This window comes from Tupaia chinensis, unplaced genomic scaffold (genome assembly GCF_000334495.1).
Source record: "Tupaia chinensis unplaced genomic scaffold, TupChi_1.0 Scaffold148607_1, whole genome shotgun sequence".
In the NCBI taxonomy this organism is placed as follows: domain Eukaryota; kingdom Metazoa; phylum Chordata; class Mammalia; order Scandentia; family Tupaiidae; genus Tupaia; species Tupaia belangeri.
This window is the reverse complement of record NW_006208456.1, coordinates 2,433,784-2,451,968: the sequence shown is the minus strand read 5'-3', so window position 1 is coordinate 2,451,968 and position 18,185 is coordinate 2,433,784. Positions and strand designations below refer to the sequence as shown.

At 50.0% G+C, this 18,185-nt stretch overlaps 1 protein-coding gene across 2 annotated transcripts in view; it reads right to left on the bottom strand.

Moving 5' to 3' along the window:
• The window catches only part of VSX2 (visual system homeobox 2), a 28,046-nt gene that overhangs the window by 2,569 nt on the left and 7,292 nt on the right, over positions 1-18,185 (bottom strand). For both annotated transcript variants that reach the window (XM_014585013.2, XM_006170540.3), the window contains exon 3: positions 15,759-15,882. In XM_014585013.2, the coding sequence (XP_014440499.1) occupies positions 15,759-15,882 (124 nt within the window). The remainder of the gene's footprint in view (positions 1-15,758; positions 15,883-18,185) is intronic.

The following is an 18,185-nucleotide window of genomic DNA, read 5'->3' as shown; positions in this document are numbered from 1 at the left end:
GCGGGGAGCCGCTCCCCCTCCCCGGGGACCCCAAACACTTCTCATTTAACTAATTAGACGGGGAAAATTGGGTGTTAATTTGTTTAGGATTTTTTTCCCCTCTTCCCCCCAGCAGCTCCCTTCCCGGCCCCCGCCCCGCGCAGGGGCGCGGAAATGAATGCGGGGCTCGCCGGCAGATGGCTGCCCCGGTCACTCTGCAATCTTCTCCGACTTGATTGCTTGATTAGGTCGTTAGCACATTAAAAAAAAAAATTGCTTGCCGTCTGGCGCTGGCGTGATGAGTGGGACGCGCGGCAGCGCCTGGGTAATTTATCTTTTTATACGGCAAAGAATTTGATTTCAATCTGCAGATATATGGGGCGCCTTTGACACCTGTTTAACATCGCGCCGCTGACAGCTTAACCCTTTGTTGCCACGGCGGCCGGGAGCCCGTACTGGGCCCGGGTGCTTTGGGTTCGTGCGATCCCGCGGTTCACGCACTGGGTGGCGGAGTGAGCGCCCGGCGACTCACCGCAGCCCGGAGTCTGCGGCCGAGAGCGGCCGACCACGCCCGGCAGGGGGCGCCCTGACCCGCCTCGCACCCTGCAAGCGCTTTCAGAAATGCAGGTGCGGCAAGACCGACTGCCCCAAACACACTTTTCAGTTGACCCAAACGTGCGTAATCCTGTTTTGGCACTTCTTTTGTAAACAACCAGGAGCTTCTCAAAATGGGAGCAACAAGGTCTCCCACGCCATGCCACTCCACCTCCTCACCCACCCAGTGCTGTTGGAAAATGGGGCCAGCGTAGATGGCCGATGGCGCTGAGCAATGCTAGAGCCATGTGGTAGGCCCTGTTGGGATCCGTGGGCGACCCGAGCATACCAGGGGCACCTGCACCTGTGATCCTGGCTAGCTGGAAGACTAGGGGGAGAATCCATGTCCCAAGACCCTGTTGAAGGTACTTTTCTCTCTCATAAAGGAAAAAAAGTGAACTTTAAAAAGAAAAATGATCGTCCATCCCACCCTGGGTGGTGCCACCTCTGAGCAGGTCATCCTTGCCACCACTGGTTTGGCACCTGCAGTTGCTCATGAGCCCTCCTGGGGATCTGGGAAGCACAGGTGCAAGGCTCTCCAGTGGGGCTGACAGCTCTGGGTGGTCCCTGCTAAGGAAAGGGTTGGGATCATCTGAAGACCACTGAGGAGTAGAGCAGGCAGCCATAGCAGTCAGCCCGGCGCTGCCTTGGTCCTGGCCTGGCTCCAGCCGTTTACACCTCTCCCCAGATGTCTCCAGGATGCCTGCCCTGCCCCATCTCCCTCCCATTAGCACTTGGTGGCCCTCTGCAAGTACCCACTTGCTTCACGCTGCCTTTGCCCGCAGAGGAAAAGTCTAAAATCAATCCACATGAAGTCTGTGACTTCTGGTTTCATCCACCTCTCAGATGACAGCAAAGGTTGGAGCCCGGGGCCCCTGGTGATGGAATTCCATGTCCTACATCTGCCCACAGAGGGTCGGGCAGGTCTTCTCTATGGACAGAGGCAAGCCATGTGCTTCCTGCTCAGAGACGACCTGTACTGCCTGGATACAGTGCTTTAAAGACAAGGCTACAGCCCCTTCGCTGGAGCCCATGGAGTCAGACTGGAGAAAATTTTGGATTTGGAGGGGCAGCTGGTGGCATGCTAGTTAAGGCACTGGACTTCCACATGGCTGACTCCGGTTCCAGCCCTGGACCTGATTATGGACCTGAAGATTATGCTGGGCACAAGTGTGTGTGCATCGAGAATGAAGGAGAGGAGATTGTGGTGTGACCTCCCCCGGGGGGAGGTGAATTCTCACTTTTCCTCTCTCTGTCTCTCTCTCTTTCTAGTAAGTACATGTGCCCTACGGCAGGAACCTAGGAAAAAAGAAAGCCGCGATGCCCATACCACATGTTTTATGGCGCCTTGTAATCAAACCCATCGAGGTTTTTTGCTTGTTTGTTTTTTTAAGAGACATTTTTGCAATGGGATGTATACTGGAGACACAGAGAGAGATGGAGAGATTAGAAATGACCCCCCAGAAGGGATGGCCATGCTGCAATTCCTTCTCCTCCATTCTCTTCTCAGGACTTTGGGCACGCACGCACACGTGCCCAGCATGAGTTTCAAGTCACCAGGTCTGGGACTCGAACCGTGGTCAGTCATGTGGGAGTCCAGTGCCACAACCATTAGCTACCTGCTGGCCCCAAGCCCATCAGTTTTGATTTCTGCAGCAAAGTGTGTATGTGTACTCCACTAAGAGGGATAAAGAAACTGCATGAAGTTAGGTCCATTTTTTGCCACCAAATGGGTTCTGATGCCAAATTTCTAAAAGAACTTTCTATTTTTGGGAACCAGCAGTTAGCGTAATGGCTATGTTGCTGGACTCCCACGTAGTCGACTGCGGTTCGCGTCCCAGACCCGGTGGCTTAAAACTCACGCCGGGTGCGTGTGCGTGTGTGCCCAAGATCCCAAGAGGAGAATGGAGGAGAAGGGATGGCGGTGTGGCCATCCCCCCCGGGAAGTGATTTCTCACTTTCTGTCTCTATGTCTCTGTCTGGCGAGCACACGCGCCCTATAGTGAAAACCTCTCAAAAAAAAAAAAAAAAAAGAACTTCTCATTTTCAACATGGCTTGGAGGCAGTGGTTCTGGAGAAGGCCTTGTGGAGTGTACAGAGACAGGGATACCATGCCCACCTCAGTGCAGATACCTGTAAGGGGTGTGGCCCTGGCGTCCCCATGAGGTCCCTGAGCCTGAGATGGGGCTCCCAGATTGAGGGAGCATCTTCAGGAAACCAAGGAAGGGGTGCAGACTCAGGATTCAGACCACCTCAGGCCATTCTCCTAGTCTCCGAATTTGGGCAAATGGATGATTGGTCCATAGATCAGACTTTACCCACAGATACTCTCCCAGGGGAGCTGGTGCCAGCTGGCCACTCAAACTGGAGCCATCCAGACCCCCAGTTATGGGCGCCTGGAATGCCTGGCTGTCAGCGAAGACCAGATGCTGCTCCAGTTTATGGAGGAAACCCGGACAGCCAAACCATTTCTTTTTTAGGACAGTTGGCAGTGAAGCCATGGCGTTAGTGCATTGGGGGAATTAGAATTAACCCTAACCAGAACCAGCAAGTGGCATAATGGTTACGTTGCTGGGCTCCCACATAGTCAGCCACAATTCAAGTCACAGACCTAGTGGCTTAAAACTCACGCGGGGCACGTGTGTGTGCACCTAAAATCCTGAGGGGAGAATGGAGGAGAAGAGATTGCAGCGTGGCCATCCCCCCTAGGGGGGGGTGATTTCTCATTTTTCATCTCTCTGTCTCTCCGGAGAGTGCACGCACCCTACAGCAAAAATCTCCTCCCCTACCAAAAAAAAAAGAAAGAAAAGAAAAAGGATGAACAAGAATGAACTCTAATCACTCTTTACATTCACCTTCCTCTTCCTGGATGCAGTGAGCATGAGTGCAGAGCTTAAAAGTTGACAAGAAGCATGAGGTCAGCCAGTGCTGAACGGGAATTTCTAGCTCAGAAAAGTTGCTGTGTGATCTAGGACAAGCTGCTCAACTTCTCTCGGTCTCCAGTCCTTCAAACAAAAAAGAATGCCTCCTTTCCAGGGCTGTTCTTAGGATTAAATGAAATAAGTGAAAGTGCCTCAAATCAGAAAGGGCTCAATAAATGGTAGTTATTATTTCAGGGGAGGTGCAGAAAATCAATGGGAGCCTGCCCAAAGGGCAGGTTAATCGATGGCATTACCTGTCCCTCTGGCCTCCTCCGCATGCCCTTTAGCAAGGCTGGGCTGGCAATAACAACAACTAGATGATTCCAGGGGGAGGGGAACAGGTAGGGCGAACCTTTGGGCTGTAGTATTGTAGTACAGATAGACTGGTCTCCTTTCTAGGCATCTGGAAATCTGGAAAACCAAACATTTCTTCTTCTTCTTCTTCTTTTTTTTTTTTTTTTTTTGCAATAGGGAGCATGTATTTGCCAGAGAGAGAGGGAGGGAAAGTGAGAAATCACCTCCCAGGGGGGATGATCATCCCACAGTCCCTTGTCTTCCAGTGTCCTCGGGATTTGAGGCATGTACGCACATGCACCCAGTGTGATTTTCAAACTGCCAGGTCCAGGACTTGAACCATGCAGTCAGCCATGTGGGATGAAGCACTTAACCTCCACACCATCTGTTGGCCCAAACCAAGCATTTCTTATTTCTTTTTAAATATTCTTGTATTTATTTGTTTGTTTATTTTTGTTTATTTATTTAACTTGACCAGAAAGGGACAGAGTGAGAGACACAGAGAGAGAGAGAGAAAGCAAGATGCCAGGTCCAGGACTCAAACCCTGGTCAGTTATGTGGGAATCCAACCCTCATAACCACCTTGCCACCTGCTGCCCCCCTCACCCAAGCCAAGCATTTCTAATATGTATCCCAGGCACAAGAATATACACACAAGGGGACCAGCAGATGGCGTAATGGTTATGTTACTAGACTCCCGTGTTATGTTACTAGTTGACCGTGGTTCGAGTCCCAGACCCAGCAGCTTAAAACACACTGGGCACTTGTTCGTGCCCAAAATTTGAGAGGAGAATGGAGGAGAAGGGATTGTGGCCTGGCCATCCCCCCAGGAGGTGATTTCTTGCTTTCTGTCTCTTGTCTCCAGTGAGCATATGTGTCCTATAGCAAAAATCTCTCTCAAAATAAATAAATATAAACAAATAAGTAAAATAATGAGGAATACACACACAGGGCCCACACTCCCTGTGAGGGTCCATGATTCAGAAGCTCAAAGACCTAGACTGGAAATCTCTGCTCTGCCTCTAGCAGCCTTTGAGGCTATGGGTACATTTCTTTTTCCTTTATTTTCCCCGAATTGCCAGAGGGCACTCAGGAGAGAGAAAGAGACCCCCCCCAGTGGAGTGTGGTCATACTGCACTCCCCTCTCCTCATCCTACCTGCGTTTTGGGCATGCACACACACATGCCCAGTGTGTTTTTCAAGCCTCCAGGGCCCTAATCACGGTCACCCATGTGGGATGAGGTTCCTTAACCACTAGGCTACAAGGCCTTCCCCCTGGGTGTATTTCTTTTTTTTGGAGAGGTTTTTGCTATAGGGCGCGTATGCTCACTAGACAGACAGAGAGAGACAGAGAGATAGAAAGCGAGAAATCACCCCCCAGGGGGGATGGCCACGCCACAATCCCTTCTCCTCCATTCTCCTCTCGAGATCTTGGGGACGCATGCACACACACCTGGCAAGAGTTTTAAGCCACCGGGTCTGGGACACGAACCGCGGTCGACTATGTGGGAGTCCAGTGACAGCCATTACGCTAACTGCTGGTCACCCTGGGTGTATTTCTTGACCTTTCTGAGCTCCTTGTTCCTCAGCTACTCCCTGATACCACTTCCTCCCAGTTTGTCATAAAAATTAACAAAATCGTGAGTGGGAAATGCCTGGCAGGTACTATGAGCTAAAACACACTGCTCTGATGTATGACGGACCTCCGTGGACAAACACACAAGATTTTTAGCAAATAGACTTTTCAGACAAAACCAGCTCCTCTTACCTTCTGCCTTTGAGATTCCTTCTGAGGATTTAGGCCCCTTGTCCTGCTTGGGCTCTTAGTCTGACAAGCCCGTAATGTTCCTTTAATCCCTCTCTCACTCACTTTCCCAACCACCCTCTTTCTTTCTTGTTTTAAAGAGAGATTTTTGCTATAGGGTGTGTGCGCTCACCAAAGAGACAGAGACTGAAAGCAAAAAATCACCCCCTGGGGTAGGGCCACACTGCAGTCCCCTCTCTTCCACTCTCCTCTTGGGATTTTGGGCACATGCACACACACATGCACACACACACACACATACGTGCGGTTGTGATTTTCAAGTCACTGGGTCTGGGACTCAAACCACAGTTGACTACACGGGAGTCTGGTGACTTAACCATTATGCTATCTGCTGGTCCCATGACCACCCACTTTCTAGAGGAGACTGCTTCTGTCCCATGGGAGTCCTGGCCAAACTCTTCAGGAGAAGCCTCACACAGCGAGGACTAAAACCTGAGAAGGGCCTAAAGTAACACCCAGAGTCACCAGGTTTGGAGCTGCAGGCAGAGGGAGTTGGAGCATTTTCCAGTTTGGGAACAAGCCTAGGGTCCTATTACACATCCCCTCAGAGGTGGTGCCCCAGCGGTGCTCAGAAAGCACATGCAGGATGATGCCTCCAGCTGTCAACAGCTGGTCTGGCAGGTGCCGCCCCGAGCTGCAGAGAGCGTGGTGCCTCCAGGGTAGGCAGGGCTGGGGAAGGACTTCTTGCCAAATGGATGCTCTTCTGCTGCAGATGCCCAGCAGGCAGGCCAGGAACTCCTCTCTCCCTCCCTCCACGTGGGTGGCCAGCATGAGTGGCCCTGGCTGTGCCCTGCCACTCCTCTTGTCTCCACATCATCATGCTGTTTCTGTCCTGCAAGCGCCCATCCTGATATCCCCGCAAGACAACATGCCCAGGGCTCCTTCCCTCCTGGGAGACCCTCTGCAGTCCTTCCAGATCACCCGCTAAAGGAGACATTTTCCACGACAGATGCCCTTGCACATTCAGCTCTGGATACCCCAAGCCCTGCCTTCAAATCTTGCCACATGCTGTCAGGTCTGGCTTTATCAGCCACATGGCAGCGTCCGTCACATTCACTGAGCTGCTCTCCTCTCCTCTGGCTGGGAGCTGATGAGTCTGGGCTCACTGCTGACGTGATTTAAGGGCTTCCGCTCTCCACACCCACTCAGCGCTTCCGACACTGTTTCAACACATTCCGTCCAACCCTCCGGCTCAGAGAAACCGGGCCTTGCCGCAGCCCCTAATGTCCACTAGGGGGCAGCTCTGCCCACGTTTCGGAGCAACTCCCCAATCCCCAGCATCCTTCCCCCATACCTGACAGGCCATTGTGGTTCTCATCTCACCCTAAAACTTCATTAATTCATTTAAAACACAGAAACCACATCCTGAGCTTCAACTTAGTATTTTTACACTGACTGTACAAGAATCACCTGCCAAGATTTAAAGACAGGAACATACAGGTGCTGGGGCTGGCAGGTGGCTCTGGACTCCCACATGGCCCACCACAGTTTGAGTCCTGGACCTGGAGGCTTGCCTTGTCACTTTCTCTCTCTCTCCCCTCCTCCTCTGGTCAAATTAAAATTAATTAATTAAATAATTAAAAACACACACACACACACACACACACACACACACACACATGCCAAAGCTGCTTTCCAAACCAATCAAGTTAGAATTGCTGGATGTGGAGCCGCACATGAAAATATGTTTTTTAAATGTAATTTTATTAATTATTTATTATTTTTAAATTTGCTATAGGGCACATGTACTCGCCAGAAAGACAGATTGAGGGAATGTAATGTAGAGCAGAGGGTGTAATGGTTACATCACTGGATTCCCATGTAGTCAACCATGGTTCAAGTCCCAGACCTGGTGGCTTGAAACACTCCAGGCGTGTTTGTGTGCATGTTCCAAATCCCAGAGACTAGAAGAGAAGGCATTGTGGTGTGGCCAACCCCTGCTGCGGGGGGGGGGGAATTTCTCACTTTCTCTCTGTCTCTCCAACAAGTGCACGCACCCTATAGCAAAATCTCTCAAAAAAGAAAAAGAAAAAGAAAGAAAGCAGAGATGGAGGAAAGTGAGAAAGCAAATTGCCAAGTCCAGGACTTGAACCGCGATCAGGCATGTGGGAGCCCAGGGCCTTAACCACCATGCCACCTGCTGGCCCTTGCATAGATATTTTTAAGGCAGCCCTGATCATTCTATTTTCTTTGTCTTTATTCCTTTATTTTTTTGTTCATTTGTTTTTATTTTTGCTATAGGGTCCTGCACTCTCCTGGAGACAAAGAGAAAGAAAGTGAGAAGTCACTCCCCAGGGAAGACACCCACGCCACAATCCCCTCTCCTCCATTCTCCTCTCAGGATTTTGTGAACCCATGTACGTGCGCCTGGTGTGTTTTTCAAGTCACTGGGTCCAGGACTTTAACCATGCAGTCAACCATGTGGGATTCAGCCGCCCTAACCAGCACATCACTGGCTGCCCCATATTCTGTTTTTAAAATTTGTTCACATCTTCCATGAGCAAGAGAGACATAGAGATACAGACAGGGAGACAGCACCCCAATAGGGACTTAATGCTGTGATCAACCCCTAGCCCCAGCCAGCCCTGGATCATGGACTCGTGCAAAGAAGTCTCTGGATGTCAGGGGGACCAGCATTTAGCGTAATGGCTATGTTGCTGGACTCCCACATAGTCAACCGCGGTTCGCATCCCGGACCTGGTGGCTTAAAACTCACGCCAGGCACGTGTGCGTGCCCAAGATCCTGAGAAGAGAATGGAGGAGAAGGGATTGTGGTGTGGCCATCCCCCCAGGGGGTGATTTCTCACTTTCTGTCTCTACGTCTCTCTCTGTCTGTCTGGCGAGCGCATGTGCCCTATAGCAAAAACCTATAAAAATAAATAAATAAATAAAAGCAGAAGTCTCTGGATGTGAACACAGAACCCTCCCCTGTGGGTCAGTTCCACAGAACACGGCCTTTTACCACTGTACCACCATCTGACCTCTGTCTGGATCATTCTAATCAATATCCTGGGCTGAGGTACACCGCAAACCCTTTTTCTGGAACATAACCCACTGATACTTTGCCATACCCTTGGCGAGGAGCACTTTAAAAGAGGCAGATTTGGGGCCAGCAGGTGGCGTGGTGGCTAAGGCATTGGAATCCCACATGCCTGACAGCAGTTTAGTCCTAGACCCGGTGGCTTGCTTTATCACTCTCCTTTCTGGTGAGTGTACATGCCCTATAGCGAATTTAAAAAGTAATAATAGATAGGGGCCAACAGGTAGTTTGGTGGCTAAGGGCACTGGACTCCCACATGGCCAACAGCAGTTCAATTCCTAGGCCTAGCAGCTTGCTTTCTCACGTTTTTTTTTTTTGGAGAGGTTTTTGCTATAGGGCACATGCGCTCCCCAAACAGAGAGACAGAGAGATAGAAAGCGAGAAATCACCCTCCAGGGGGGATGGTCATGCCGCAATCTCTTCTCCTCCATTTTCCTCTCTGGATCTTGGGAACGCACACACACATGCCCAGTGTGAGTTTTAAGCCACCGGGTCCGGGAGGCGAACCACGGTCGACTATGTGGGAGTCCAGCGACATAGCCATTACGCTAACTGCTGGTTCCCCTTGCTTTCTCACTTTATCTCTCTCTCTCTTTCTGTGACTCTCTCTTTCTCTTTCTCACTCTATCCCTCTCTGGTCAAATTAAAATGAATAAATAAAATAAAATAAAATGATTCTTTAAAAAATAACAAATAAATAAAATTAAATAAGTATTTCTTTTTTAAGCATTATTTATTATTTTATTTATTTATTTATTTATTTTTATTTGACCAGTGAGCGAGAGAAAGGGAAAGTGAGAAAGCAAGCTGTCAGGTTCAGGACTAGAATCATGGTCACCCAGGAGGAAGTCCAGGACCTTAACCACCATGCCACCTACCAGAGGGAAAAAAAAAAAAAGAGGCACAGTTAAACAGCGCTAGTCAGAGGATCCCTATGAGGAGTGCTCAAATTTCATTAAAATGCATGTTATTGAAAAAACTATGCATGGATTTTTTTAAAATGTGCCAAAACAAACTCCTATTTGAATTGCATTTTCCCTCTTTTTAAGGGGAAAGCTGTTAAGAGTACACAAAGCTGCTAGGATGGGTTGAGAGGGAGATTCCCACCATTGCTCTGTAATGTCTGGTGTGACTTCTTTTTTTAAGAACTTTTAAAAATTAAACTTTATTTATTTATTTATTCATTCTAATTTGGCCAGAGAGGGACAGAGTGAGAGGGGTGGAGGGAGTGAGAAAGCAAGCCGCCAGGTCTTGGCTACGCAAACTGCAGTAGGCCGTGTGGGAGTCCAGTGCCCTTAACCTCCATGCCACCTGCCAGCCCCTGGTGTGACTTTTGTCAAGAAAAAATATACAGTAAACAAATAGGTGACTACATCAAACACCAGAGTTTTGCAATCCTAGTAACAAGTGACCCCAAAGAGGAGATAAAGTTCATCTAAAAACGTAGTTCTCCTCTCCTAGGGCTAACATCTGGGTACTGGCTTCCACAATGTCTCATCATGGCTTTTTTTTTGGAGACACGAAAAGGATTGTGTGTCTGAGTTTATCCTGGAGACTTGGAAGTTTTTCTCTCCCTTTAATGATCAAGCCCGAGAGATTTAGAGCAAGGGGGGGGGGAATTGTTTTTAAGATTTTTCTACAGGGCATGTATACTCTCCAGAGAGAGAGGAAGAGGGAAAGGGAGAGAAATTACCCCCCATGATGACCACACTCCAGTCCCTTCTCCGTTCTCCTGCATACACACACACACACACACACACACACACACACACACACACCTGGCGTGTTTTTCAAGCTGTTAGGTCTGGTACTCGAACCATGCAGTTGGCCCTGTGGGATCCAGTACCTTAACCTCCCTGCCTCCTGCTGGCCCACGTGAAGGGATTCTTACTTTCCGAGCACAAAGGCAGAGGAACTCTCCCTCTACAGCTTGGGGCTAACCCAGCATCTCCCACTGCCACCTCACAGGCTGGATCTCGCAGGGCAGTAGTTGAGTACTGGGTTTGAACCCCAGTCTCCTACCTGCCTTCCTTCCCAGCCCCTCGGTTTCCTGATCTACAAACTGGGGAGGAGAATGAAATCTGACTCATCTGGTTAGTATGAGAATTAAGGAATTAGTTCCAAAGCAAGGCATGGGAAGCACTTACTGTCTGGGACAGTGGTGAGTCCTTAATAAATGCCAGTGTCGACACTACTTTTACAAAATTACCATTCCAGACAATATTATTATTTCACAAATGAGTAATTGGCTTGCTGGCAGTAAAATACAGGTTAGAAATAGGCATGTCTGTGGGGACAGCAGGTGGTGTGGTGGTTAAGGACACTGGACTCCCACATGGCCGACCACGGTTCGAGTCCCAGACCTGGTGGCTTGCTTTCTCTGTCTATCTCTCTCTCTCTCTCCCTCTCTCTCTCATCTCTCCTTGGTCAAATTAAAATAATTAAATAAAGTTAAATAAAATAATTATTTAAAAAAAAGAAATAGGCTTGTCTGACTTTATTTTTTAAAGAATTTTTTCTTCTTTTTTTTGGAGAGGTTTTTTCTATAGGGCACGTGCACTTGCCAGAAAGACAGAGAGAGACAGAGAGACAGAAAGCAAGAAATCACCCCGCAGGGGGATGGCCACGCCGCAATCCCTTCTCCTCTCAGGATCTCGGGCACACACGCACACGTGCCCGGCGTGAGTTTAAGCCACCGGGTCCAGGACTTGAACCACGGTCAACTACATGAGAGTCCAGCAACATAGCCATTACGCTAACTGCTGATCCCAAGAATTATTTATTTTTATTTGATTCCATTTGTTATTATTTTTCAGTTTGACCAAACAGAGACACAGAGAGAGAGAGAGAGAGAAAGGGAAAGCAAGAAAACAAGCCGCCAGTTTCAAGACTCAAACCACAGTGGGCCACATGGGAATCTAGCGCGGTTTATTTTTTTTGGAGAGGTTTTTGCTATAGGGTGCGTGTGCTCGCCAGACAGACAGAGAGAGACAGAGAGACAGAAAGCGAGAAATCACCCCCCAGGGGGGATGGCCATGCCGCAATCCCTTCTCCTCCATTCTCCTCTCGGGATCTTTGGCACGCACACGCGTGCCCGGCATGAGTCTTAAGCCACGGGGTCCGAGATGTGAACCGCGGTCGACTACGTGGGAGTCCAGCGACATAGCCATTACGCTAGCTGCTGGTTCCCTCTAGTGTCTTTAAACACCTGCTGGCCTCATCTGACCTTTTATAAGCACCGTGGGGACTCTCATCAGGTATCTGACAACCTCAGCTATATCCAAGGGTTTACTTGGGTTGGCCAAACAGGACTGTGCGTCCCAGCTGTCCACCTGATTGTTAAACTCCACCTGTCCCACAGATCCAGTCCATCCATGGCAGCCAGCCTCAGGGCCTGCTGAGGGGAGGTGACCCTGAGGAAGCTGGAGGGGTCCGCCTCCCTTTCACAGGTGAGGACAGTGAAGCCCAGAGATGGGAAATAGCCTGGCCTCTGCCACACCTGCTGGGTGTCAGAGCCAGAACTAAGGCCTACCGTGACAGCCAGTCTGATCGCCTCTGCGTTTCACCTTGAGGAATTCCAACTCCACGCTTGGAACCTCTAATTACTTCCCCTTCAACCTCAACGCCAGTGCGCACGCACACACACACACACACACACACACACAGGCCTCTGACCCAGAGCAGGGCAGGGAGGGGCTGGCTCTGCAGGGGTGGCTTTCTGTCTTAGATCACTCCCACTCTGTCCCAAGGGAAATAGGAGGAAGAAAGGCAACAGGGTGAACCCTGTTCTCTGGAGTATAAAGGGCCTGGGGCCTGAATTCTGGCCTCTGTGCCTCAGCTTCTTCATTTGTAAAATGAGAATGTACAAGAGGTTGAATATCCCTATTCAAGGCACCTGACACCAGAGTGTTTTGAATGTGGGATTTTTTTCCCCCGAATTTTGGAATATTTGCGCTTACATAACAAGATATCTTGGGAATAAGACCCAAATTAAACATGAACTTCATGTATGTTTCATATATACCTTGTACACATAGTCTGAAAGTAATTCTACACAATATTCTTGTATCGCAGTCTTTTGACTGTGACCTGTCACACGAAGTCAGGTGTGAATTTTCTGCTTGGAGTGTTATGCTGCTGCTCAAAAAGCTTTGGATTTTGGAATGCTCTGGAGTTTGGATTTCTGAGTTAGGGATACTCAACCTGAATTTTCCCATTCAAAAAAGTAATTCTGTTATACGTGAGTTGTAGGTTTGGTTTTTATAACAGAGCCTGGTACCCAATAAATATTATTTTAATAAAGGAGTTGTGGGGGCTGGCAGATGGCATGGTGGTTAAGGCACTGGATTCCCACATGGCTGACTGTGGTTTGAGACCCAGACCTGGTGGCTTGCTTTCTTACTTTCCCTCTCTCTCTGTCTCTCTGGTCAAATTTTAAAATAATAATAATAATAAAATTCAAAAAATAATTCTTTAAAAAAATAAAAAGAGTTCTGACCTTCCTCTCACCTGACTTCAAGCCAGCCTGTTCCCCTAGCCTCAAGTTAAACAAAAACTTCAAAGCCAAGAGGCCAGATGGGGGAATGTGGCTTTAGATTCAGGCCTGGGTTCGCGTTTCATGTTACCCAGTTACTACATGTGCAGCCTTGAGGAAGATGATGTGCCTCAGTTTCCTCAGGTTGAAAAGACTAACCCTTCCGTTGCCACTAGGATTTAATGTGGTCAGAGCTGGACCCTGGTGAGCAAGTGTGTGTGCCAGGCACTGCTCTGAGCGCCTTACACATGGCTCCCTGCATCGGCCCGAGAGGGAGTGTCACTGTCACCCCACGGCACACCAGGACTAGGAGCCCAGGAGGTGAAGGCCGGCTGAGAAGCCGGGCAGTCAGTGGCCCTAACCACTACACCCCTCGCCTCTCCTGTGCACACCCCTTACGTCGGACACCACCTGAAGCCTGGAAACTTCTCTGGAAGTCACAGCTGCGGTTATTGAGACACCAAACTCCTTCCCAGGGCACTTTGCCGAACACTTTGGGGCAGGACAACTTGACAACTCTCAAGCACCTCCGGGAGCGGCATTCAGCCATGTGGTGCTCAAGGGAATGAGAGACTCCTCGTTTCTCCCATATCCACAAAACCATCGTCAATCCTCAGAGCTCTGGGGCAATGACCATCCCGCCCTCCACAGCCCAGCTCCTCATTGCTGGTTCTGGTGGCCTCAGACACTCCCCTATTGATAACCCAGCAACATAAGGAAGCCTGGCACGTGCCTGCCGGGGTGTGGGTAGCACACTGTCACAGCTGAGGGGGCTCTCCCCAAAATTCTGAGCTCAGTATGCTTCCACCCATCCACCTCCACAGCCAGACAGGTTTGCAGACAACCCACTGCAAGAGAGAAGCACTTCCCTAGGGCCAGCAGGTGCCATGGAGGCTAGGGCCCTGGATCCCACATGGCTACCTGCAGTTTGAATTCCAGACCTGGCAGCTTGAAAATCATGCTGAGCACGTGTGTATGCATGCCCAAAAACCTGAGAGGAGAATGGAGAAGGGATTGCGGTGTGGCCGTGCTCCCTGGGGGGTGATTTCTCACTTTCCCTCTCTCTCTCTAGCTCTCTCTCTCTCTCTCTCTCTCTGTGTGTGTGTGTGTGTGTCTTTCTGGTAAGTGCATGTACCCTATAGTCAAAAAGAGAGAGACAGCTCTTCCTTCCTACCGGTCTGGTGCAAACATGGACCAGCCCCCCACCCCACCACAGCCACTTGTAGTGGCCAACTTTGTGCTCCCAAAGGCCTAACAGGGGTCATCATCATGCATCCATGGGGCCAGGCCTCAGCTCACTCATGCGTGTGCCCACTTGCACATGCATGCACACACATGATTCAGAATCAGCACTCAGCTCATCCCACTAGTACCCAATTTGGTAGAGGGCAGTGGATCCAGGCCACCGTGGATAATGCACCAAACCTAATCTGCTTATGAATAATTGAGCTTATTGTTAGTGTCAGTGTCTAAAGCCACTAGCAGAAATTCGAAATAGATTTCTAGGGAGAAAAATGGCCCTTTTGGAAAAGCAGCTCATCACCTCATCTCCCATTCTCTAGTTCTTCATGAGGGCATGCAGAGCAACCCACACCACTTCAGTTTCTGCTCTAGACACCCACCCATCCACACGCACACCCCATGCCACCCCTCGCCCCCAGCCACCAGCACACAGCACACTTGGAGACACAAGGACTTTGACTGGGGAGGGGAAGGAGAGGTGAGGCAGAAGCAGGTTGGAGGAGTCAGGACCCAGACCGCCATCCCCACTCGCAAGCCACAGCAGTGAACTTCTCTGTACCACCCAGGTGATGGGAGCAGCGTTAAGGTTGAGATCACCTAAGGCAACTCCACATCTCCTGGAATGTTCCTCCCCCTATTCTTCGCCCTGCCTAGAAAATCAGACTTCATCTTCTCCCAGAGAAATGATTCAGCAGCCCCCATCCTGCCCAGCTGGACTTGGGGAGATCCTGTTGCCGCAGCAAGGAAGCCCTGAGTCTGCCACAGAGAACACGCTGTCCCCATCGGTGGCTGGGCAGTGGCGGGTTATGTCACAGAACTGCCCGGGAGGGGAGGGGCTGGAAGCCAAGGCGGTAGTAAAGGAGCGGGAGCTCAGGGCTGCACGGAGCTTGGCCCAGGGCAGAGAGGAGCCTCAGGTGGATGGAGGAGATGGGGAAAGCAAGAGAGGCAGCCTCCACCTCAAGGGATCATGACTAAATTTTTCTAATTCTAGAAACCACCTTCCCCTTCACAGTCACCTGAAGAGGCCTGTGGCTGCCTCTGACCCCATGACAGACAGCTGTACTGAGGCCATGTCTGCTGCAACAGAGCCCTGCTCAAGGCCCGAGCCCCACCCAGCACTCAGTCTCACACACCGGGTCCCCTCGGGAAGCCTGCGGTCTATGACACTGGCCTGGCTGCACCTGCTAAGCCTCACGTCCCCAGAGGGCCCACCTCACACAGGTAGGTGGTCAGCGCCTCCCTAGTAGTTTCAGACACTGCCCTTGGAGGGGACACGATGGCAGCAGGGGTGGAGGCGGGTCATGGGCGAGAGGCACGCAGGGCGGTTACCTGTATCCTGTCCTCTGGCAGCTCTGTTTTCATGGCCAGCATCTCCCGGGCATAGACGTCTGGGTAGTGGGCCTCATTGAAGGCCTTCTCCAGCTCTTCTAGCTGATAGGAGGTGAAAATTGTCCTGAGGGGAGCAAAACCAGACACTCAGGACCTCAGAAACGGAAAGAGCCCACTCAGGGTGCACAGAATGGCTCTCCCCACGCTGCCTGATGGACCCCGAACCCAGGTCAGCACCACCGGACACGGTCTCTCTCTCTGTCTCTGTCTCTCTCCCACACACATCACATTTACACACACACTCGTAGCTTAACCTTCTGGAGTCCCCTCTATTCAAGGCCAAGGGCCCACACTTCTCTTCCAGTGGTGGGGGGAGTGGGCATGATTTCAGCCCTGGGTGACATTCCATGCTGGGAATCTTCCTGGAGGAGTTTTGAGGGAGATGGTGTTAAGAAAGAATTTTTAGAAAGCCCTTGTGCTGCCCCCACGCATATGCCTCGCAACCCCCTGGGCCTGCCTCCTGGGCTTCTCTCAGACACCAGATCTGATTCTCTAAATTCCACTTGGAGTTGGAAGACTCACCAGAAGGTCAAGTGCAGCCTCAGGCTCCAATCTGCAGAGTGGAACAACTGAATTTCCCAGCCCCTCAGGCCATCCCCGGCTCCCCTCACCTGCTCTACCTCGGCCACTGGCCGCTGCCCAGACCTGCCGGCTCCCCAGAGCACTGCTGGAAGTCTGGTCCCTGTCCCTGCTTGGGCTCAGAAAGCAAGGACCACCTCCCAACCACCTCACACACAGACTCAGCCTCACTGGCGGGGGTCCCGTTCCCTGTTCACAGTGACCTACTTTGTGTCATAAACTGCTTTAAGGATCTAGCAAAAGCTACATTCTCGCACCCTAGGAAGACACACAAACGAATATGTGCCAGCAAGTAGAAATTTGTCTCCAATATTGGGGGGTCACAGGACTCTTTTATTTATTTATTTTTAAAGATTTATTTTTCATTTTATTTATTATCATTATTCTTCCATTTTGGGATCAGAGAGAGACAAACAGAAAGGAAGAATGAGAAAGCAAGCTTCCAGGTTTGGGACTCAAACAGTGGTCAGCCATGTGGGAACCCAGTGCCTCAACCACCATGCCACCTCCTGGCCCCCATAGAACAACAACCACTTGCAGACAGACATAAATTCTTCTCTCTTTAGACCTTCACTTCACCAGGCTTCAGGTGACCTTTCTCCTGGACCCTCTTCGACAAGACCACAGGCAAAACAGTCCAGCTTCCACGCACTGAACTTGTGAAAATGAAATACCCCTTGCTTGACCCCTGAGATTTGGGTCCTAGGGCCAGCACAGGAGTTTCAGATCCCTCACCACTGCACCTTCGCCCTCAGCAAACACAACCAAAAAGTACAAATCCGAGCCCAGCACTCTCTTGGGCTAGTGTCAGCTTTAATATCTTGGGAGATACTGCACGGGGTGTGTGAGAAAGAAAGATTGTGCTCTTTACAGGAAATGGCGGGTTTGATTCTAAGTCGTTTTTCCTATTCGCTTGGGGGGGAGGGGCGGGTGTAGAATGCTATATATACAGGAAGTTTATTCTTCAGAATTTTGAAGATCTGTTTCTTTCTATTTCTCTACCACCACTTGATAAAGAACCCATGAACAGATCATCAAAATAAACAATCAAAAAGTATAAGTCCTGGGGCCGGCAGGTGGCGTGGTGATTAAGGGTGCTGGACTCCTACGTGGCTGACAACAGTTTGCGTCCCAGACCTGGAGGCTTGCTTTCTCACTTTCTCTCTCTCTCTCTCTCTCTTTCTCCACCCTTATTCTGTCCCTCTCTGGTCAAATTTTAATTAATTAATTAATAAGGTTAAGTAAAATAATTCTTTTTATTTAAAGTGCAAGTCCTTTTCAAAACCAGGGAAACTGAGACCCACAGGTAGTGTGGGTTGGCTGAAGCCAAACAGGAGAACTGATTGCTTAGAACCATTCAAGTCCCAGTGTTTGCTTAGAAAAGAACCCCCCTCTTCAAAAAGCCAGAACAAAACAAAACTCAAATTCCTCCAGCTTCCCCTAATTCCTGCCTCTGCGCTGGGTCACGTGGTGTTGATGCCAATATGCTCTCCAAGGAGGTCCCGCATCCTCCACAATATGACCCAGACTCTGTCCCTGGTCCGAGTCCCAGCCCAGCTCTGCTGTCTCCTGCCCAAGAGGAGCTTAGCTTTCCTGGTAGACAAGAGAAAACCGGAGGGCCTCTCGCCTCTGCTCCATCTCCAGCCCCTACTAAGCCTGGTTTGTTTCTGGGAAATAAAGACAAGCCCATCTCTCATCACCAGATTCCAAGGTCTCTCACCCCAAATTCCAAAAGAAAGCACGGGAAAGGAAAACGGATTTTTTAAAAAGCTCTTTAAAATATATATA